General features: G+C 33.2%; 3 protein-coding genes and 1 long non-coding RNA gene across 8 annotated transcripts; all 4 read left to right on the top strand.

Moving 5' to 3' along the window:
- The first annotated feature begins 3339 nt into the window (after positions 1-3339).
- Positions 3340-8611, top strand: LOC7464266 (uncharacterized). Of its 5 annotated transcripts, none has more exons than XM_024582613.2 (6): positions 3340-3518; positions 4013-4540; positions 5104-5298; positions 5957-5986; positions 6200-7309; positions 7905-8611. In XM_024582613.2, exons 2-6 carry the CDS (start codon positions 4061-4063, stop codon positions 8454-8456), a joined length of 2367 nt encoding a protein of 788 aa, XP_024438381.2. In that variant the 5' UTR covers positions 3340-3518; positions 4013-4060; the 3' UTR covers positions 8457-8611. The 5 variants fall into 5 exon arrangements, with proteins under 5 accessions (XP_024438381.2, XP_052301986.1, XP_024438380.2 ...); XM_052446026.1 differs by having other exon boundaries at positions 3340-3642; positions 4071-4540; XM_024582612.2 differs by having other exon boundaries at positions 3340-3642.
- Positions 8612-11083: 2472 nt separating this feature from the next.
- LOC112323592 (uncharacterized) lies at positions 11084-12090 on the top strand. The gene is made up of 2 exons (XR_002977029.2): positions 11084-11425; positions 11805-12090. It is a non-coding gene; the product is annotated as an uncharacterized LOC112323592 (long non-coding RNA).
- Positions 12091-13735: 1645 nt separating this feature from the next.
- Positions 13736-15385, top strand: LOC7464265 (putative F-box protein At3g24700). Its single transcript, XM_002318383.4, has one exon. It carries the CDS (start codon positions 13990-13992, stop codon positions 15217-15219), a length of 1230 nt encoding a protein of 409 aa, XP_002318419.1. The 5' UTR covers positions 13736-13989; the 3' UTR covers positions 15220-15385.
- A 2756-nt stretch (positions 15386-18141) lies between these two features.
- Positions 18142-21964, top strand: LOC7496397 (phosphatidylinositol 4-kinase gamma 4). Its single transcript, XM_002318381.4, has 3 exons — positions 18142-18309; positions 18875-20546; positions 21308-21964. Exons 2-3 carry the CDS (start codon positions 19170-19172, stop codon positions 21683-21685), a joined length of 1755 nt encoding a protein of 584 aa, XP_002318417.4. The 5' UTR covers positions 18142-18309; positions 18875-19169; the 3' UTR covers positions 21686-21964.
- The last annotated feature ends 582 nt before the right edge of the window (positions 21965-22546 follow it).

Here is a 22546-nt window from a genome sequence, read left to right as displayed (position 1 = left end):
TCCATGACATATCCAAACATTGAAAAGTGTTTTCCAACTTATTTTTTATTACACTACCAAACATCAGAAAATAATTCACTTTTATGGAATTCACTTTCCAAAAAAAAACTACTTTCCAGCAAACAAATAGGGCCTAATATATATACTTTATGTTCACAAGAAGAAAGTTATATTTTTTTAATGTAAGATATTAAAACCTCAAATATATTTTTTAATTTTTTTAGGTTAATCAGGATAAACCCGTGTGACCTGGCACTCAGCCCGGGTTTAATATCAACGGTTCCTTGGATTTTTGTATCAAAATCGTAGCCTTAATAGGCTTGCACTTAAAGATGGATTGGTCCATAATCAGGATTGGTGGGCTTGGAAAAGTAAAGAAACTCCGGTTCGTCTCTTTGAATATATGGGCCTGTTTTTGGGGACTGGACTTGTCTAAGACACTGTGGGCTGGGCTTCAATTAATCAGATAGGAGCATGGAATTGAAATTATGCAGCGTATTTAACCCTTGGTTAACTAATATTAAAATAATATTTTTTTTAAGTTACTTTTTAAAAATAATATTATTTTAACTTTTTATATTATTTTTTTGGTTAACCTACCCCCATCCATATCCATCACCTTGGCCTTACAACATGTTGAAAAATGTAATTTATGGAAACTAAATCTTGGAAAAGTTAGTGGGTTTTTTAATTGAAAAATAGAGTAATTCTTTTCAGTTTCTTAGAAAATAAAAAATTACTTTTCGAATTGTTCACTGTAAAAAAAAAATCTCTTTTGTTTAACCTAATCTCATATATTCATTTCTGCAATTATTTTTAATGTAGATCAAACAAGTTTTTATGTTTTTTTTTTGTTTTTTTTTATTTTGAGATTCTTGTGTTTAATAAATATATTTCTAAACAAAGAGAAATATATATAAAAACTAAAAAAAATATTTTCTTCATCTTGTCTGGGCTGAAGGAGATCATCATGGACTATAATTTACAGGAAGGTGAGAATGGTCTAAAGCATATTAGTCTACCAAACATCAAACTTAAAAATTCAATCAAGGTATGCGCAAACTGGCCCAAACACTCATGTTAAACTATAAAAAAAAAATCAGTATCGGTGATTCAAGAGAACTCATAATATCTCATTATATGTGATATAAGATCATGCCGACACTTCTTATTAATTATTTTTTCTTCAAGTCAATTATAAAATCACATAATCTAGAGTCGTTTCTTTAGTTATAAAATCTGCCTCGATTCATGATTTGGTTTAATATTCGGATTAGTCGAGAAAATCTAAATTGATTGTATTTTAAGATTTTTTTAAATTAAAATAATATTATTTAAAAAAAATATTTATTCTAATTAAAATTTAAATTGATAGCCTAGATTACGAGTTGATTTACTATATTTATGAAGTTCAACGAGGTCGGTAAGGGTGTTTGAGAGTATGGTAACAGTTGTTTTTCAAAGTGTTTTTCATTCCAAAACATATTAAAATAATATATTTTTTTTAAATTATTTTTTATATTAGCACATCAAAATGATCTGAAAATATTAAAAATATATTAATTTAAAATAAAAAAATAAAATTTTTTAATTTTTAAAAAATATTTTCCAAACTCCAAACTCCGTCACATTGAAGATAAAACTGAGCTCAAACTAAAACCCGAATCGATAAGTTATTGAGTTTTGACTCTCAACTTTTCCCAACTAAATTATGTTCCTATAAATAATAAATAATAAATAATAAATGAGCAAAAAAACAACTATCCATGGCGGGTCCAATCTTTACACAATGACTTCAAGATCAAAGATGAAACTTGGCAACCCTTGATTGGTCAATTCAAGATCAAGCCCCACTTGCGCACATAAAATGATTTGATAAGGACTCAACATCAATGGAGCCCTTATTCTATACCTTCAAACAAAAAGCTACGTTTTGACTTTTATAGTCGTATGGGCATACACGTGTCGTACGGGCAGTGAATCACCACTGGCACTTTGGTTTTACCTAATATTCTTTTTGTCTGTCGTGTCTTTTTTTTTTTTTTTTTAAATAATAATAATATAGACACACACTTGGTTTTGGTCCTTAATTTACTATCAAACTCCCAAATTCATCCTAATACATGAAATTTTATCAATTGGGTTCTGATTGTTTGAAATTCATCTATTGATCCGTCTGTCCATAGCCGTTAATATTCCATGTTGATGTGAATATTTTATACAGAAAATAGTTTTTTTAAGGAGATTTAATGGAAAATTATGAGAAAATCCATTCATTTATTATGAGAGGTCATAGATGGATTAACTTTATAAATAAATTAAATATAAATAAATATAACTTTTCTTAAAATAAACTTGATACTTACAATGCGTTTGGAAGCTAAAAAGTTGGTAGTGAAAATGTAAGAATTGAAAGTAAAAGAGGGAGAAACCATATTCCATATATGTGCCTGATAAAATTATTGCTTAATTTTTCTTATTTATTCCTACAATATTATTATTTTCTTATTTATTCTCATAATATTATTTTTTATACCATATATGGCACAAATATTTAAATAGTTCATATCTATTTTTTTTTTAATTAGAAAGCTAAACAATCCAAATTTTATTTAGAATTACACATTCAGCTCTATTTTTACCCATTTTGGGAGGATCAAATTGTTAAATTAGCTAAAAAATTATGATACCTTTAATTCTATCCAAATCTACACATTATCTTTTTTTTTTTTTACTATTATTATTAACGTGAGTGTCTAGGCCAGCTTGCGCGCACCTTGACTAATCTTACGGGTCCTGAAGTTAACGACCATATAAATCTCCAGTGGCCATCATATTAGCAACTACATGGTTCGAATCTGAGACCACAAGAGGAGTTAATCTTTTAGTTTTTAGTTCCAAGCTTTTACCTCTATACCAGCTACTAGATAGCTACACATTACTTAAATACCTTGTTAATGACTTAATGTAGTTGATAAATTTACTTTGTAGTAAGATTCAATCTCACAAAAAAATTATGTCACGCAACATTTCTTCAACTATTTTCTTGTTTTTTTAAATATTAATAATTAGTATAGTGGTTAAACTCAGACCAATATAATTATAATGAGTTGGTATGAGAAATTTAAAATTTAATTTGAATTAAAATAAAATATTGATTTTTTTTAATAATTTAGTTTATCTAATCAAGTTTAATCATCGATTTTTTTTTTTAAAGAATAAAACATCTTTATTTTACCAGACTTCATTGCCTAACATCTAAACACAACGCGCCGTTATTAACGCGTGTAACAACCTCATAAAAACTATTTTACCAGAATTCATTGCCATATATGTTTTTCGTTTTTTTTCGTTTAACATATCTCATTTGTCTCTCTGAAACTTGCAAGGAGAATCCAATTCCTCTAGGAATTCAAGATTCTCAATCTAACTTACACTTTGATGCTTCCAACGAATCAAAATCTTTCTCTCTCTTTTGAGCTCACTTTCATGGCTGATTAAATCAATTCTCTTTTGAGGTAAATAGTAGAATCCATTTCCTCTTACTGGGAAAAGCTTGTTGAGTGCAGTTCAGTAGCATGTGATTGGATCCACTGGATTGTTTCTCTTGATAGTGGACCAATCAGTGGAGCTTCTTAGCAGGTAATGGTGATTTGGACTATTGATTTTTTTATTTGTTTCTTTCAATTATTTTATTTTTCTTCTCTCTGTTCAGTAGAAAATGATAAAAAGACTGGAACTTTGACCAATTCTGCCTAATTCTAAAGTGGTTTTGCTTATGTTTCATTTGAGTGACGAGAAAATGGGGGTAAAAATTTAGAAGTACTAAAGTCTCTTACTTTGTATCCAGTGTTGGTTTGTTTCAGTAAAAGTTTCGGTTTTAATCGAAGCTGATTTGTTTCAGAAGCTTAAATTATGTTAATCAGTTCCATTTTTCATAGATTTTGAAGTAGCAAAAATAATATTTGATTGGTTTCCTGCTCTTTTTCCTTTTTTTTTTTTTGTGGTTTAGGTTCATGCTGCCTTGCAATTTAGTTTATAGAATTTTAGTTCATATGTGATGCAATCAGTTGATGAGAACGAGAGCCAGAACAAGAAATTAAGGATATTGAGATCATTAAATAACGATATGCCTCTGACTGATAACACCATCCCACAAAATGTTGAGGACAGTATTCTTTTTCCTATTGAAGAGATAGTGCAATCCCCGTTGCCTGGATATGAGGCGCCAACTTCGATAGGTTTCAGTGCTGATGATAGTTTACTTACTTACTTATTTAGTCCTGATCACACCTTGAGTAGGAAGGTTTTTGCTTTTGATCTCAAGAGTGGCAAGCAAGAATTGTTTTTTGGCCCCCCTGATGGTGGACTTGATGAGAGTAATATATCACCGGAAGAGAAGTTGCGAAGGGAGAGGTTAAGGCAACGTGGGCTGGGAGTGACATGTTATGAATGGGTGAAGACAGGTTCGAAGAAGAAAGCAATTATGGTGCCACTGCCTGCAGGGGTTTGTTCCCTCACCTCTTTTACTTATCACTTTGTATGATTTTCCAGTAATGATTTTTTAACAGTTAATGCCCTCTTTCTAATCATTTGCATTTTGGTTGTTGGAACCTTTTATTTTATTACATTTTCTGTAAAGTACAATGAACATAGACTTTACAGTCCTTAAGGTTTGGACTTCGAAGGAATGAAGAAGTGTTCTGATTGGACTAAACTGTGCTAGCGGAACTGTATTTGGTCATTGCTCTGTGATCTTGAACTCAAATTTTCAAAGCGGAACTGTATTTGGACTTAACTGTGCTAGCGGAACTATATTTGTACATTTTGCTAGGTCTTCTCTGATCTTTTAGATTGCCTATTGCCAGAATTATCTCTTCTATTCCCTTGTGAGTCAGGGTAGTATAACAGTTCTAAATACAATCAAATGCAGTCCAGCCAGTTCAATCAACTTGGTGATTTTAGAACTAGGTATGATAGTATAGACTGCATATGGATTAAAAGTGACTATCAAATTTAACTAAAGTTTCAACTGTTGCAAGCAATGCTGCAAGTTAAAATTATTCAGCTGTGCTGATGATAGGACCTTTTCTATATGCACAGCTTTATTTACAGGAACTGCACTCTTCAAAACCAGAGCTCAAGCTTCCCAGCTCTGCATTGTCCCCTGTTATCGATCCACATGTCTCTCCTGATGGTACCATGCTTGCTTATATAAGGGACAGTGAGCTGCATGTTCTAAATTTATTGTACAACGAGTCCAAACAATTAACACATGGTGCTCAGGGAAATACAGTGGTAAGTTTCCAATTATTTGTATTCATTGGAGGTCAGATAATTTTTTATTTTATCTGTGACTTGTGCTAGCCATTAGAGCTATAGATTCTGTCCAAGAGTAATATATGATTTTACGAGTTACCAATATCATTATGATCACATGTATCCATCAGTCTTTATTTACTGCGTCATTGATCTGTCTAAAATTAATCGATCAACTTCTCTTCAACTGCCTTAGTGATTAAAATTTGATATCCACAGAGATTACAGAATAATTATCACTCAATGTATGCTTTGAATTTGAACTTCCAACCATGTGGGATCTGCTCATGCGTTTTCCCCTACATCTCTATCTACTGTAACCACCACTATCATTGTTAATTAATTATTTTCTTTGCAATTTGGCCCATCAGATCTTTGGACAGAATAGAAATTGTTAGTTTTTCCAGCTTTGGTTTTCTTCTCTTCCTCTCTACAATAGAATTATTTTGACGGCTTTACATCATGCTCAAACTCAAAATAAGGCCACCACTATAAGCTAGAAACATTGAAAAATGTCAAAACAAAATATTAATATTTGGTTTTGGTAATTGAATTGTTTTTCATTTCATTTTTATTTGTTCTGCACCAGTCTTCTGATTTGAATATGACAGTGCTTTTGTGTTTTCTTGCTTTACAGACTCATGGCCTTGCTGAATATATAGCTCAGGTGAGAACTTCATCCTTACTCCTGTTTTTCCATCTCCACATATATGTTAACTTGAAACTGATGGTTTGCAAATACTTTTACTTTTCAGCAAAATTTAATTTACTTTTATTCAGTTGCTAGGTTGATTTCATAATGGTACTAGATTCTGTGGTTTTTTTATTTTTTTAGTAAAATTAACTTTTTACCGGAGGTTTTTTAATTTGTTGATTGCAGGAGGAGATGGACCGGAAGAATGGTTACTGGTGGTCACTTGACAGCAAATTCATTGCATTTACACAAGTTGATTCATCTGAGATACCTCTTTTTAGAATTATGCACCAAGGCAAAAGCTCTGTAGGTTCAGAAGCACAGGAAGATCATCCTTATCCCTTTGCTGGAGCTTCAAATGTCAAAGTTCGCCTTGGGGTAGTTTCTGTTCATGGTGATTCTATAACTTGGATGGATCTTCTATGTGGAGGAACAAAAGAACCAGATAATGAGGATGAATATTTGGCCCGAGTCAATTGGATGCATGGAAATGTTCTCATAGCTCAAGTTTTGAACAGGTCTCATTCAAAATTAAAACTTCTTAAGTTTGATATTAAGACGGGGAAAAAAGAGGTGTTATATGCAGAAGAACAACTCCCATGGATTAATTTACATGACTGCTTCACTCCTTTGGACAAAGGAATCACTAAATATTCTGGAGGATTCATTTGGGCGAGTGAAAAGTCAGGATTTAGGCATTTGTGTGTGCATGATGCCAATGGGACATGCTTAGGACCAATTACTGAAGGTGAATGGATGGTTGAGCAAATTGCCGGTGTAAATGAGGCTGCAGGGATCATATATTTTACTGCAACTCTAGATGGGCCTTTGGAATCACATCTTTACCGTGCTAAACTGTATCCAATTGAAAACAATCCCTTGCAGGCTCCGGTGAGATTAACAAATGGTAAAGGGAAACACTCGGTTGTCCTTGATCACCACTTGCAGAATTTTGTTGATATCCATGATTCCCTTGATTCTCCCCCAAGAGTTTCTCTCTGCTCCCTGTTTGATGGAAGAGAAATTATGCCTCTGTTTGAGCAGTCTTTTACCATTCCAAGATATAAAAGGCTGGAACTTGAGCCTCCAAAGATAGTTCAGATACAAGCAAATGACGGGACCATATTGTATGGGGCTTTATATGACCCTGACCCTACAAGATTTGGACCACCACCATACAAAACCGTGATCAGTGTGTATGGAGGCCCCGGTGTACAGTATGTATGTGATTCTTGGATAGGTACAGCTGACATGAGAGCTCAATATCTTCGGAGCCAAGGCATCTTAGTGTGGAAGGTTAGTATTTTCAACTTAGACATCTTGACTGTATACGTAATTTGATTTTTATTTTACTGTTTTTAATTCCTAGTCTAGTCATACTAATGAGTATATTTGTTACCTTCTTCCCTAAAATTACATAAATGGTTGAATTCTGCCATTTATGCCCACAGATGATTGCCTGTTCGGATCCCTGATCAAGTTTTTTCCCTATTTATAACAATGCTGCTCATTCTGCTGAATGGAAGCTCACATTTTTGTGATTCATTTGTTTAACATAGGTGCATACTTAGATGTTGAAATCATTCAGTCCCCAAAATTTTGGAGATGGAATGCTGTCAAATCTGAAATTGGTGGTTGTTTCAATGATCATGCACAGAAATCTAACGTGTGTCGAGCTTCAAAAAGACCGGGAATTGTCCTTTTACTAGTGTATATGCATGTTAATTTGGAGAGATCTCATAGTAATGACATTTTCTAACTAGCTTATAGATTAGTTGCTCGATGGATAATGATGAAAATAGAAACCAGCCCATGCCTCGCGTTAACATCTCACCTTTTTCTAAAGTGAAAGCTCGTTACCCTGAGCCCCTCTTTGTTTCTCCCTTGACAGTTGGATAATAGAGGAAGTGCTCGCCGTGGGCTAAAGTTTGAAGGTGCTCTGAAAGGAAATCCTGGCCGCTTTGATGCAGAGGATCAGCTTACAGGAGCAGAATGGCTCATTAAACAAGGATTGGCAAAAGCTGGCCACATTGGGTTGTGTGGATGGAGTTATGGTGGATATATGTCAGCTGTGATCTTGGCAAGGTTCCCTGATGTATTCTGTTGTGCTGTCTCTGGTGCACCTGTAACCTCCTGGGATGGATATGACACATTTTACACTGAGAAGTACATGGGATTGCCTTCTGATAATCCAAAGGGCTACGAGTACGGCTCTGTGATGCATCATGTGCACAAGTTAAAAGGGAGGTTGTTGCTGGTGCATGGCATGATTGATGAAAATGTGCATTTTAGACACACTGCAAGGCTTGTCAATGCACTCGTGGCAGCTGGAAAACCCTATGAACTATTAATTTTCCCTGATGAACGACACATGCCCCGTCGGCATAATGACCGAATTTACATGGAAGAGAGAATTTGGGAGTTCTTCCAGAGAAGTTTATGAAGTAATTTTTATTTATAGATTCATGTCGCTGTAGAAAAAATTCTGCATCTTTTTGCTTCGATATATTTTTTCTTTTTTCAAATCATAAAATCTGGGATTCAGTCCCTTTGTAACATCAACTTTCAATGCATAATGTCTGTACTGTGCGTTTCTTATTTGTGCTGTACGCTTTGTGTCAAATTGATTAGCATTTTCATATTCAGCTGGGATCAAAGTCGTAGAATGCGATTTTCACTTTGGAGCTGTTTATGCTAAAATTTTGGCACATTTTTCTTTTTCTGAAGAGACATATTGCTTTTAAGTTCATAGTCGTAGAGCTATGATAAGGTTGCATTTAGGCTGGATATCACACCCGGGTAGCTTGAAGTCATTCAGCTCTTGGCTAATCCTTTCAAAAACTGAATATGTGGTACTGGACTTCTGTCTGTCAGACTGCAAATACAAATCCAAAGCTTTGTTAACCTGAATGATTATATCGAAAAATGCTAAAATGGACAGTTACTAATGTATGTTGTTGGGCAGTTAAGTAAGGTCTGTTGTTAATGCTAATTATGCAATTTCAGATGTCTTAAGGTTCAAATAAACAAGTTTCAGATTACCACAGCAATGCAACAAAGGTACACTACACGCCATTTTACACATAGTTCCACGACTGCAAACACAAACCAGTGCCATGCATTATCATTTTTATGGTAGATCATGAGAACGTTAGCACGATAACAGTGATGAATAATGTTCACAGAAGCATATTACATTCATAGTTTGTTGCAGTTGGTCCCATTATAGACTTAACAATAGGTGCCATATTTTGTCATCAATTGAAGTCAACCGTCATCACCCCCACCTTCATATGCAAGATTTGTATGCTTCTTCATCCTCTGCACAGCTCCAGTTCCTTTCAGCACAATCTTTGCCATTTTCTTGTCTTGTTAGCTATTTCTTGCTAATCAATTGTCAAGGCATTTATAGCAAAAAATTCCCTGCCGCTAAAAAAAAACAAAAAACAATTATAGTTTGGATTTCCATCTCCCAAAATTTAATCAACCAGCAAATGAAATGATAGAAGCTGTTTTGTTCAGTATTACTATTAGAATCTTGGGAAAACTATAGAACCTCGAAAGAGATAGGACTGAAATGGGGTGTTAAGGATGAGCTTGAAAAACTAAGGAACACAGCTTCTGTTATCAAATCTATATATCTTGATGCAGCAAACAAAAAGACAAGAGGTTAGCAGTTTATGATGCAGATGACTTGCCGGATGAGTTAGTTATTGCAGCTGGTTAGACTATGGTTTGTGGAATCCTGCTACCAGACAGTTCAAGAAAGTGAAAGAGCCCAGTCAGTGTCTTGAGGTTGTCCTAATCCTGCACCCTATTAGCTGGTAATTTCTGTTGAGAACTTCTCTGGGAATTGAATTTAGAATTGCATACAATACTATGAATGGACTTTGGAAAGCCATTAGAGGAACGTAGATCCAGACCAAAGCTGTGGTTGTCATATTAATTAAGAAAATTTTACTTTTATCTTACCCTTTTGATTAAAGAATTAAATTGATAAAATAATTTTTTAAATAGTATAAATATAACTTTTTATTTATATATGTATTCCAATAATATAAAGCTATTTAAAAGAGCCAATTATATTTTAATATATTTTATGTTAAACTAATTTTAATATAATTATATAACTAATTTAGTTATTTTCTATATAATATAATTATGATGTTATTAATACAAAACAAAGGAAAAAGGCTAGCTAACAGATATATGTGATTTCATTTACTTTTAGCTTCTCTACATAGAAATGTAAAAATAACTTTTCAAAATAAAAATAAACATTTTAGCTATTCATATAGTTTAGTCATTGCAATGATTAAAACTAAAATTAAAAAGTAAAAATACTGTTTTTTCATTTTAGTTCTCTTTTTAGCTGTTGCATTAGAGATGCTCTAAAAATTTATTTTTCTTGTAATGTTAAATATCTAAATTTATATATATTTATTAATTTTTTATTTTTATCTTTATTTATTATTAATATATATATTTTAATTTTTTAACATGTATATATAAACTTTTTAATTTAAAGTTATAATGTTTTATGTATAAATATACGTTGAGAATGCCCTGCATATATATTTTTTTATTAAAAAAATTATAACCAACACAAGTCAAATAGCTGGTCTTTAACCTAGAGCGAGTAAAGCAGCACCTTGGGTTCAAATTGCCATGCTTAAACCTTTTCTACTGAATTATATTATGTTTTAAAACTTTATAATTAAATACATCTGTTCCAAAACACTCTTTCAATAATTAACAATTAAAGTAACATACTCAAATATAACATGCAATAGACTTGAAGGACTAATTTGCACTTTTTACAAAAGAAATACCCAATTCTGCGAAAGTACATCCAGGGTCAGCAAAGCAAGGCTGCTTAGTTTCTTGCAACCATTTCCCACGCATCAAGTCTTTTAATAAGTACATTTAATTTTTGATAAATCAAGTCTTCAAAAAGAAATTCATTGATTAATCTTCAGGTCCACCTAGTAATTTATAAAGCTTCTATTCTGAATTTTTTTTTCTGCTTTTAGAATATTTGTTATTTTTTACTAAATCCCAGAAAGAAAAGAAGTCATCGTCCACCATGAGAAAAATAAAGGTTGTTTCATCATCCATGACTGGACGGTATTCTTTGTATAGAAAATCTCTCAATGGTCATCTGTTGAATGATCAGAAACGCGGTTTCAAACTTCAAACAGGAAGCCAAGACTCATTATAAGTAAGAGGCACTAAAAGTTCATCCCTACACGACCACCAAACAATCTTGAGAGTGTAACGAAATGCTCAGGCTTCCTCGGATTGCTGCTTCAAGGGCTTTGCTTGTGGCTTACGTATTACTGTTATCAACAATAATATGTTCTTACTTTCTGTTTACAGAAGCAAGAATTTCTGGTTTCTCAGTTATTCAAGGTACGAAAGTAATTAAAGTAATAATATATATGTTACTTCTCTCCTCTGATCTACTAGTATCCCTAGTTTCTTTTGATAATGAGGTAATAACCTAGATTTTTCTTTTTCAGCTTAGGCTTACCGCTAGTATAAATAAGATTGTTTAGTTTGTATTTCAGAAAACTATTTAAAAAGAAAAATCTAGTAATAAAACTTCGAATTAGAATTTCTATATGATGACTCTAATCGGCAGAATTCTGTGCTGCCTGTGCTTGTTTTCTTCATGTTCTATTTTTATCTGTGTCAAATATCCCAAAGAGTTTTTCAGTTCTATGCACTGTGTTTTGGCTTCTCATTTTATTTCTAACATTTCCTCTTTACCAATGGCATTGAATGACAGAAAATCTTCCAGTGCATCGGAGCGCAAGGCAAATACCTCCTAGAATCTTTTCTCCCGCAATAAGTCCACCACATGGACATGGATGAAGTACTAGGAGAAGAGAAGACGCAGCGGGACAGGTCTTGGATGGGGGTAACGCAGAAAAAAAAAACACACGGCCTGTATTCAATTAATTGTAACTCATGATGAATACATAGAATGTTTGTTGTAAGCAATAATATTGTATGAATTTCTGTCAGAAGGCCCGGGAAAATGAAGTCAAATCAGTTGCAAAGCTTTCCAACAATATTCATATTCTTAAACCTGTCCTGTCCTGTCCTGTCCTGTCCAGAAGCAGACAAGTATTTATGTGTTTGGTGTTTGAGTGTTTTCTTTAATGGTGATATATACTCAATCCAAAACCGCCATCCAAATTTCAGCAGCAAAACCCAACAACAGCAATTATATATAGAATGATCCAGCATGTTGAAGGACTTGTATCAGTGTAGATTTTTGTATTTGAACTAGCTGGTTAGGTTTCTTCTCTAGTTATGGAATCAGAGCCTCTAGTGGCAAACACTACAGTTTCCTCTTCCAAATCTTCCCTTTCTCCTGCAATTCTCTCATTACCTCAGCTTAATAATGCAGAGACAATCTACTGGATCCAAACCCACTGTATGAAGAGTAGTTTCAGAAGGATCAGGCGCTCATCAGCTGGATTTTATCTTTCTCAAGTGAGGAAGTATTCCCATGCGTCGTTGGGTTTAAACACTTGGTATGTATGAAGTATGGCATGCTTTAGCGGGGGCTTTCGGTTCAGTCTGAAGCTCTAAGTAGGTTCAGTTGCATCTGGCACTCAAGGAGCTAACACTTCATATAAAACAATGAATTTCTTCAGGAGGCCAAGATGATAGTGGATTAGGTGGCCGCTCAGATGTTCCTCTTTCTCAAAGCTGAATTTAATGCTAGCATATCCATGCTTCTACCTGCAAAATACCATCCCTTTATAGCATAAATCCATATCAGCAAGGACAGTCTCCTTTCATGAATTTCAGGTTAGCTCGTTGCTCATGAGATTTTGATGAACAATTCTGTTCATTTCATACTTACAGTTGCTAATATGCAAGACAAGAAGGGCAAAATTCAAACAGCAACAAATATAGAACCCAATTTATCAAACTGATGGGTCAAAGAACAAGCAGATTTACATAACGGAGAGACTCTCCGGTGAGACAGCAATGACAAACTCTGAGGGCGGAGATGGGACCCACATGGATTAACAATATAGTTACTGTTGAGTATGTAAGAGAAATCTTATCTTGTAGCCTCTCAAGGATTATCAATAGCAAAAACATAAGAATCAACAACCAACAATATTAGAAATACAAAGTGATAACCATTTAAATGGTGACTCAATAGTAAAAGCTTGGGATCAAAAGGTTTGTTTTCTCTGTGGTCTCAGGTTCGAACCCTGTGGTTGCTCATATGATGGTCACTGGAGGTTTACATGGTCGTTAACTTCAGGGCCCGTGGGATTAGTCGAGGTACGCGTAAGCTGGCCCGGACACCTACGTTAAACTAAAAAAAAGAAATACAAAGAGATAAATTTATAAATTTAATTAAATAAAATCTATCTTCTAGAATAGAATATACAAAGAGAAATTAATTTTTAATGAAAAAATTAAATGTCGATATTGCACCATATAGCAATGGTAAATAATTAATCTTTTATTATTGGATCCAATTGTCATTAGCTTATTTATGAGGAGGCATATTAACTTATATCGGTTCATTTATATTTTTTGAATGGTGAACTATATATATTTACCTAATTAATTAAAACAAACATAATTTAATTAGCTTATAAAAAGTATGAAGAAATTAAATATAATTTTGTATTTTTGACTTTTAAGTTTGAATTATATTTTCAACAGTATTATATTAAGTTTAGAGTTCTTTTTATTATTTAACAATTGGGGTGGGATTGATAAACAGGAGAGTGAAATAACATTATCCAAAAATAAATAAAAAATAGGTCGGCAATATATTTAATATATATAAATCCTCTGTTGAAACCCTAAACTTATATATTGGCATCAATATCTTTCTCCTTTCAACCCAACCTAGTTTGCTCCTCCTCTCCATTAGTTGAAACCCTAAGCCGACTACTCTTCCTGTAAATTCATCAAGAAATCGATCCATCCCCATGAGCGGAGGAAATAAGGTTGATGGCTCTGTTTCCATCCTCCCCGAAGAGATTATCACCGAAATTCTTACGAGACTACCTGTCAAATCCCTACTCCGTTTCAAATTAGTGTCAAAAGACTGGTATTCTCTCATCACAAGTCCTGAGTTTATCCCCGCCCACCTCCACAAATATTCCACCCAAAAATCCTCTATCTTATTACGAGGATTCCGTTGGCCGGAACATTCCAGTACCCTATCATTTCTCCACCGCAAAGATACCACAACTTTCCATTCTCTACACATACCACAATCCCTGATGTATAATCATACCTTCATGAGAAATTATTTCTTAAACCCACAAATATCTCCTAACCTTTCTTTTATTCTGATAGGTTCTAGTGGTGGTTTGCTCTGCATCAAGCTTTGTGACTACCATGGAATAGACTATGTTTTGTGGAACCCTGCTACCAGAAAGTTCAAATACGTGAAACATCCTCAGCAGGATTTCCAACTTTTAATGGATGGGTTCGGGCATAATGGTAAGATGAACGATTACATGTTGGTGAAAATTGGACGGCTCTTTCACTCACCGAATTTCGATGCTGTTGATGATGATCAACTGTATGAGAAGGAAGAACGCGATTTTGTTCTTCGAGCTTTGGTGTACTCTTGGAGAACAGATTCTTGGAGACTAGTATATGATTGTAGGATCCTAGCTGATGATTTTTGTTCACGTGGTCAAGCAGTGTCTCTGAAGGGTGAGTTCTATTGGCACCTGGATGGTTTACGGGACATTATCCTTGCATTTGATACGGCTAAGCATGTGTTTAGATGGATTAATTTTCCCCCTTGGAACCAGTCGACTCTGGTAGAGGTGAGGCTGGTTTCAGGTGGGATTAAGGACTCGCTTGCTTGCTGTGTGTTTCCCTACGATGGCTCCACGTCCATAACAATGGATATTTGGGTAGTAGATGAGAGTGGATCAGGCGTTGGCAATGAAGAGAGCTGGACAAAATTCTTAAGCATACCATTTTTAGGAACTCTACATCAAGTATTTACGTGGGGAGATAAGGTGATCGTCAACGGAAAAAGGGATGGCCACATCTTGATTTATGATCCGATTAGTCATGAGATAATTTATGATTTTCTTAATCCCTATTTCAGTTCCTATCATCTGGATGGTTATGTGGAAAGTCTAGTCTCAGTTGATGGACCAAACAATCTTGAAGCAGAGCATGCTCCTGTTTGAAGCGAAGACAAGACATATCTAGAATGAAAAAGCTCAGCTCTCATTCGTTGGAATGTTTACAAGAGCTCCGGAGAAAATTATATATAAGAATTCTTCTATATTCTGTTTCTCTCTTAGTAATATCATAAATAAAAAAGTTTCATTTGATTTTTCTCCAAAGAATTAATATCCTTGTATTTAATGATATAACTATGCTCTTGTTTCGTGAGTGTTGCAAAATGATTAATTTGCATGATGTTAATTTTTTAAACTCGTGACCCGAGTCATTAGATTGTAAACATCATATTTGAAAAACTCAACCAATAAGTATGAAATTGAAAAAAAAAAAACTATACAAAATGATTAAAAAAATAGCAATTAAAAAAATAAGAATAAAAAATAAATTAGAGGAGACCTACAATAGTTGCTTATTTTTTAATTGATAAGGATGAAATTAAAAAGAAAAATTTATTTAACAAAAGGAAAAGAAAATAACAAAAAAAAAAGTAAGGATCAAATTGGAAAATAATAAATCACAAATTAGGATGAAGACTGAAATTGAAAATAAATAATAATTCTACAAAAAGACAAAGAAAAAAAAATAGAAATTAAAAGAATAATAACTAAATTTGAAAAAAGTAATATATATAAAAATAGAAATGAATGATGAAATTAAAAACAAATAAATAATTTTTACAAAAGGGTCAAGAACAAAAATTAAAAATAAAAAGAATTAAGATATAAGTTGAAATATCAATAACTAAGAGGATAATTTTGTATTTTTGAATGGTCAACGTGAATTTCAAGAAAAGAAGAGAGAAAAGAAGAGGGGGACGTCAACGATGAAAAATCATGCCACCTCCGCCTATATGTGCTTCCCTAATAAGAAGAGAATATCGTGAAGATTCTAACAACATAGTGGAAGAGAGTTTTTTTTGCCGCCGCATGAGCAGCTAAAAGGGCGTGAAAGTCTCCTACACGCCAAACTTCTCCTTTAAAATATTATTTTATATTTATTAAAAGACTATTTTCTCTTAATCAAGTTTATAATAACAAAAAAAAAACCATAATTAAAAGATGAAAAACCCTGGACACAAGCTTTAAAAATTTTAACTTTAAGGATAATTGAGTTATTTTGCTATGCATAAAAAAATATGATGACTAAAAAGCTCCTAGATGATAATTCTAAAAATTTTGCTCATTCCATTGTGCTTTAAAATTTAAAAAGATAATTCTATTTTTGATCAATCTGGCCTTGTGAAATATCAAAATATCCCCAACATCAAAATCATTGATTTTTTTTAAGGGAAAAATAATAATTACACTATCATAATAAATAGGAATTCAGTTTATATGCACAATGATTTTCTTAGTTTTTTTTTATGTTCTAGTTCTAGAAACATTTATAGAGAAATTAATACAGATGGATTCTTGTTTTGAATAACCAGTAAATTGGGATGCTTTTTGTAATTTTCAGCTCTTGGGAGCACTTTTTTGTTTTAATTCAAATAAAAATTGTTCTAAACTAATTTTATTAAACTCGACCAGCTCATCAAGTTAATCTATAATCTACCAATTTTAAATTTAACTTGGGTTGAGTTTAAAATTAAATCAAGTGAAAGTTGACCCAGTAAGCCAGACGAGTCAATCCTCAACCCGATCAACTAGGTCAATACTCAATCTAATTTTAAAAAAAAGATTTCAAATATCATCATTTTGAATATCATCATTTTGAATTAACTTAGGTCAAATCAAATTAACTCGCTCAACCCATAATGCAAGGCTTAAATCGGGTCACGAGTGATATCAAGTTTAATAACTTTGTTGGGGACAAGTATGTTAAAAAGCAAAAATAATTAAGTGTTTTGAATATAATTCTTTTTTTTCCTAATTTTAAGTTGTTTGTTTAACTTCTCCATGTAATATTTATAAGGAAACTAAAACAAATAAAAATATCAATAAAAAAATATTTACAAGGAGACTTAATAATTAAGAATTTAGTTGGAGATCCAAATCCAACGGATTCAATTTTTAGGAGTGCAAATTACTTCACATATCAAATCTCATTTTTTATTGATTAATGTGCAAAATTATCTAGATTTTCATGAGTTCAACATCACTTCTATGTATAATATAATAGATTTTATTTTCTTTTCAATCAACATAAATATAAAAAATTTCCCACAATATCAACAAAAAAAACTCTTTATTAATTTTCTTATAAACCCATTTCATCGATGAGATATTTGTCAAGTAAGTTCTTGAATAAAATCACTTCTTTCATATATTTTGCAGATAATAGAAATTAAAGTAACCAACAAGAACAAAAAAAATAGTTTTACTTGAAAACAATTAGGGTTATTTACTTAAAACAGTGTGGAATAATTTTGAAATTAAAAGTTTTTTAAAATAATATTTTAGGGTAAAACATAATATATATTATTTCTGCAGATATGCCTCTCTATTTCTTCTTCTTTTTTAAGTATTTAAATTCATTCTAAAATTATTATTTTTTGCTTCTATTTTTTCAACAAAACATGTAATATTCATTTTTTTTGGTCTTTGTTATCACATGAAAGTAACCAAATGTTATTTTAGAGCAGCACTACATGAGTAACTAACAATACTTGTTCAATAAGAAAGAGAAAATAAAAAATATATTTTTTAATCAAAATAAAAATATTTTTGTGAACATAAATATGATTTTTTCTTTCATCATTTTGAATCCATAGAGTGGGTATTAGTAGTTAATCAATTACTTGGAGGACAAATCAGATAATCAAATTAAAATTAAAAAAAAAACACTAAGAATTTCCTTTTTTTAAGTATCAATTAATTACATTAAATTTAAGACGTTAACTCCGTTAATCACCTCACCTTCCGTCAGAAGCTATCGTCTCCATCACTATAAATACCCCACAGCTTAGAACACTGTTCATCTCTCTAGAAACATTTTAAAAGAACTAAAGTACAGAGAGAAAGTAAAAGAAAAAAGAGAGAATTTAATTTTCAAAATCGAAAAAATGACGAGAAAAAAATTCAAAAAAAATTAAATCTCTCTTCTTTTTCTTTTGTTCATCTTCATTTCACCTTCGATTTCAGCTTCTTCAGGTGATGAATTTTTATTTTATTTTTATTTTTTTTGGATTTTTTTTTTTATCAATTTTGGTTTGATGTTTGTTTGTTTATTAGTTTTATTTTTTGTTAAGTGAGAAGATGCGAAGGAAATTGACGGATTAGAGATAGAAGAAGAGTTTTTATTTGATTTCTTATGTTACGATCGTGTTTTGAGTAATCTGTTCGGTTACTAAGAAAATCCGAGAAAAATTGAAGATATTCGATAAGATTTTGAGAAATTTAATTTAATTTGAATGTTTTAGGTTGTTAGCTTGATTTCTGATTCAAAAATAGGAAATTGAGAAAATAAAGATTCAATTACTTGTGGTTTTATTTTGTAATTTATTGTCTTGCTGAGGTTATGAGTTTGATTTATGGTTCAAAATGTAGGAAATTGAGAAAATAAATATTCAATTTTTGATGGCTTTTTCTTTAATTTCTTTCTTTTTTCATTTAATTAAATAATACTCAAATGGAACTAAATAGTTAGGCCTTTTTGGTTTTGATGAGGATATAAAATTTTATTGTTTCTAATTGAAGATATTGTTTTTTCTTGCAGGGATTATATTGAAGTGATTGACGAAAGTATTGATCTTTCACAAGAAGAGAATCCGGTGATAGGTCCACACTTTGGAACCTTTAGCTTGAATAGTTTGATGAAAGTATTGTTTCTTGTGTTTCTTTGGGTTTTGACATGTGTCTACCCGGGTTTTTGTGGAAAATGGGGATTTTTATTCTTGGATCTTGCTCTTGGTTAGGAGGTTTGGAATGAATTTGGGGTTTATTGTAAAATTTAGGATTTTGGAGTTTTATATTAGTGTAAGAAGCTAGGATTTAGATTGACCGGACTAACAATGTCGGTGGCTAGTGTAGCTCTTAGTCCTGTGTGTGGAGAGTCTTTAGATTCTCGTTGCAATTTCCCTTGGCTGTGTGGTCTGCGCTCTAGTTACTCTATTGTAATATATCTTTCTTTTGGGGGATCAGTCATTCCAATGCGAGTTATGGAGTCGGATTCAATTGCTTCGGTGAAGCTGAGGATTCAAGCTTCCGAAGGTTTTTTTGTGAAGAAGCAAAAATTGGTTTTTGAAGGGAGGGAACTAGCACGGAACAATTCGCAAGTAAGAGATTATGGTGTTGCGAATGGAAAAGTTCTGCATTTGGTGCTCAGGCTTTATGATCTCCAAACTATAACTGTCAGGACTGTTTGTGGCAAAGTGTGTGACTTTCATGTTGATAGGGGTAGAAGTGTAGGCTATGTTAAGAAGCAGATAGCTAGGAAAGGGAAATGTTTTGAACTTGTTGAACAAGAACTGATATGTGATGGTGAGGAGCTCGAAGACCAGAGGCTCATTACTGATATTTGCAAAAGTAATGATTCTGTGATTCATTTGCTCATTCGGAAATCTGCCAAAGTGAGGGTAAAACCTGTTGAGAAAGATTTTGAATTGTCTGTTGAGGCATTAGATTTGAATGATAAGGAAGCTGGCAGTGTAGGAGAGCACAAACAGGGTGCTTTATCTATGGGATATAGGGGTATAGAGAGGAAACCACTATTACAACAGTTCTTACTGGAACCACTAATTGTTAATTCCAAAATTCAACTGCCATTGGTTATCAGAGAGCTAATCAAGTCAACTTTAAATGGGCTGGAGAGGGGCAATGAACCAATTCGATCTTCTGAGGGATCTGGAGGAGCTTATTTCATGCAAGATTCATCTGGTCTGAAATATGTTTCTGTCTTTAAGCCAATTGATGAGGAGCCAATGGCTGTAAATAATCCTCAGGGGCTACCCTTGTCAGTTGATGGTGAAGGATTGAAGAAAGGCACTAGAGTAGGACAGGGTGCATTGCGGGAAGTTGCAGCTTACATTCTGGATCATCCAAAGAGTGGACCACGCTCATTTTCTGGTGAGGAGAGAGGCTTTGCTGGGGTTCCACCCACAGCAATGGTCAAGTGCCTCCACAGAGGATTCAATCATCCTGATGGTTATGAATTTGATTCCAAGAATATCAAAATTGGTTCATTGCAGATGTTCATAGAGAATAATGGAAATTGTGAAGATATGGGTCCTTGTGCTTTCCCTGTAGCTGAGGTGCACAAAATCTCAGTGTTGGATATTAGATTGGCAAATGCAGATAGGCATGCTGGGAACATATTGGTCAGTAAAGATGGTGAGCGTGGCAAGATTGTGCTTATTCCAATTGATCATGGTTACTGCTTGCCTACAAATGTAAGTTCTACCTTCTGTTTGTCTTCTTGTTGTTTTTAACTGTCTCATTCTGTTCTTCCACTTTGTATTATTCCAATTGATCATGGTTAATGCTGCTATCTCAATTTCTTATGTTAGTGTCTTCTCTATCCATTCCTTTTGAGCAGCATCCCTTGAGTAAATGTACATGTGCTGGATATGTCCTAGTAAAACTTAATACTATTTCCCCTTATATTTCGCAAAGCATGCAACTCATCTTTTTGAGCATGCTCCACAATTAGGTGAGGAATAAAATTTATCCAAAACCAGGAAAAATATAATTGTGTATAGCTATGGAGAGAAGATTTCAAGTATGGTATGCTGATTGTCCTCATTCTGTACCATTCAGTATTTGTTTAGAAATGAGTATGTTGGATATTTCCTCATGACTGGCCTTCAGCTATCTTTGATTCTTATGAAGCATATGCTTGTCACATGTTTTTCTCATAAATTGTCATCCTAAGTAAATTCCAGGAGTTTCCATAACAATTTACTTGCACTTCTACCATTTTTATCATGAAAGCATGTCTTTTTTTGGTGCTTCTGACTGCTAAGGAATGAGTTCCAAACTACATTAATTTATCTGAATTTTTCGTCTCAGGGTTGCTTTATATTTTTGAGCATCGGTATCAGTTGGATGAAAGCTTATCTGTACTGTCTAACATGCTTTCCTGTTTCAACCTATGTTTAATGCTTTCAAATTCATGCCTATTTCTTCTCATATTTGCTCCATTTCCCTGCAGTTTGAGGATTGCACCTTTGACTGGCTTTACTGGCCTCAAGCTCAACAGCCTTACTCCCCTGACACTGTTGAGTACATCAAAGCTCTGGATGCTGAGCAGGACATCGCACTTCTGAAGTTTCATGGGTGGGATATACCACCTGAGTGTGCTCGCACCCTTCGCATTTCCACTATGCTTCTGAAGAAAGGAGTAGAGAGAGGTCTTACTCCCTTCGCCATTGGAAGCCTCATGTGCAGGGAAACAGTGAAGAAGGAATCCGTGATTGAGCAGATTGTTCAAGAAGCTCATGATGCTGTTCTCCCAGGAAGCAGTGAGGCTGCCTTTCTTGAAGCTGTATCACTAATCATGGATCGTCGTCTCGATAAGCTGTCCTCGTGAGTCCAGGATAAACTTGTAGATATGTTACTTGTTTGCATTAGCTATTATGCGCATGCATGGAGAATGAATGATGGAACTTTATCCATGCTTTAATGGCGTTTGGTTCTGTGTAATCTGGATTGGTTGCTGGAACTTATTGCCCCATCACTTGCTTCATGTTGTTCATACATCTGACCTTGTGCAGCAAGCCTCAGTCTCTTGTGCTTGTCCTTTGTCCCTGTGTTGAATGAAAATGGCTTTTGACAATTTACCTGAAATAATATGTTTTTGTTGATTTCATTTTCGAGTTCATTTTCTAAACATTGTACTGTTTGAATATTTTCTTGCACTTTGCTGCTGTTCATGGGAAAAAATTTACTGTGGCTTAAAGCTTCAAAGAGATAAAAGCTACTGTATTTGTAAATACTTGTTGTATTGGGTTATTATTATCTTATTATATTACTTTGGGCATGGACTCTCATGGCATGAGGTAATACGACACAGCCAAACCTAAGTTAATCAGTATTTAATGAACAAGGAAAAATAATTTCCGAAAAGGGAAAAGGGTTTCAATGACAAGAGCTTTAATAGTAACTTTATTATTGAATAATTTTCTCTATAATTGTTTGCCTCACAAAATGGGATTACATTTCTTTAAATAAGCTTTAGATGGATCTTTGCAAGGAAAAATTAGATAGTAGAAAGAATATGAAATTTAAAATTAAGTTAAATATTCAAAATTAACCAGAAAATTAATCTTCTAAATTTAATTTGAATGCCTTCTTAATTTAAGAAGGTGTTTGTGAGCGTAGTAACGGTTGTTTTTCAAGTGATTTTCACTTGAAAATATATCAAAATAATTTATTTATTTATTTAAAATAT

Source organism: Populus trichocarpa, chromosome 12, assembly GCF_000002775.5.
Source record: "Populus trichocarpa isolate Nisqually-1 chromosome 12, P.trichocarpa_v4.1, whole genome shotgun sequence".
NCBI lineage: Eukaryota > Viridiplantae > Streptophyta > Magnoliopsida > Malpighiales > Salicaceae > Populus > Populus trichocarpa.
The sequence above is the reverse complement of the archived record's forward strand: the minus strand, read 5'-3'. Positions and strand labels throughout refer to the sequence as shown.

What these genes read in the sequence shown, in the direction of transcription:
- LOC7464265 (XM_002318383.4), top strand. Translation starts at nt 13,990, where the DNA reads ATGAGCGGAGGAAATAAGGTTGATGGCTCTGTTTCCATCCTCCCCGAA.
- LOC7496397 (XM_002318381.4), top strand. Translation starts at nt 19,170, where the DNA reads ATGTCGGTGGCTAGTGTAGCTCTTAGTCCTGTGTGTGGAGAGTCTTTA. An exon ending in GTTACTGCTTGCCTACAAAT is followed by an intron (nt 20,547 to 21,307) that starts GTAAGTTCTACC and finishes ATTTCCCTGCAG; the next exon opens with TTTGAGGATTGCACCTTTGA.
- LOC7464266 (XM_024582613.2), top strand. Translation starts at nt 4,061, where the DNA reads ATGCAATCAGTTGATGAGAACGAGAGCCAGAACAAGAAATTAAGGATA. An exon ending in CCTCTTTTACTTATCACTTT is followed by an intron (nt 4,541 to 5,103) that starts GTATGATTTTCC and finishes CTATATGCACAG; the next exon opens with CTTTATTTACAGGAACTGCA. An exon ending in AAGGCATCTTAGTGTGGAAG is followed by an intron (nt 7,310 to 7,904) that starts GTTAGTATTTTC and finishes CTCCCTTGACAG; the next exon opens with TTGGATAATAGAGGAAGTGC.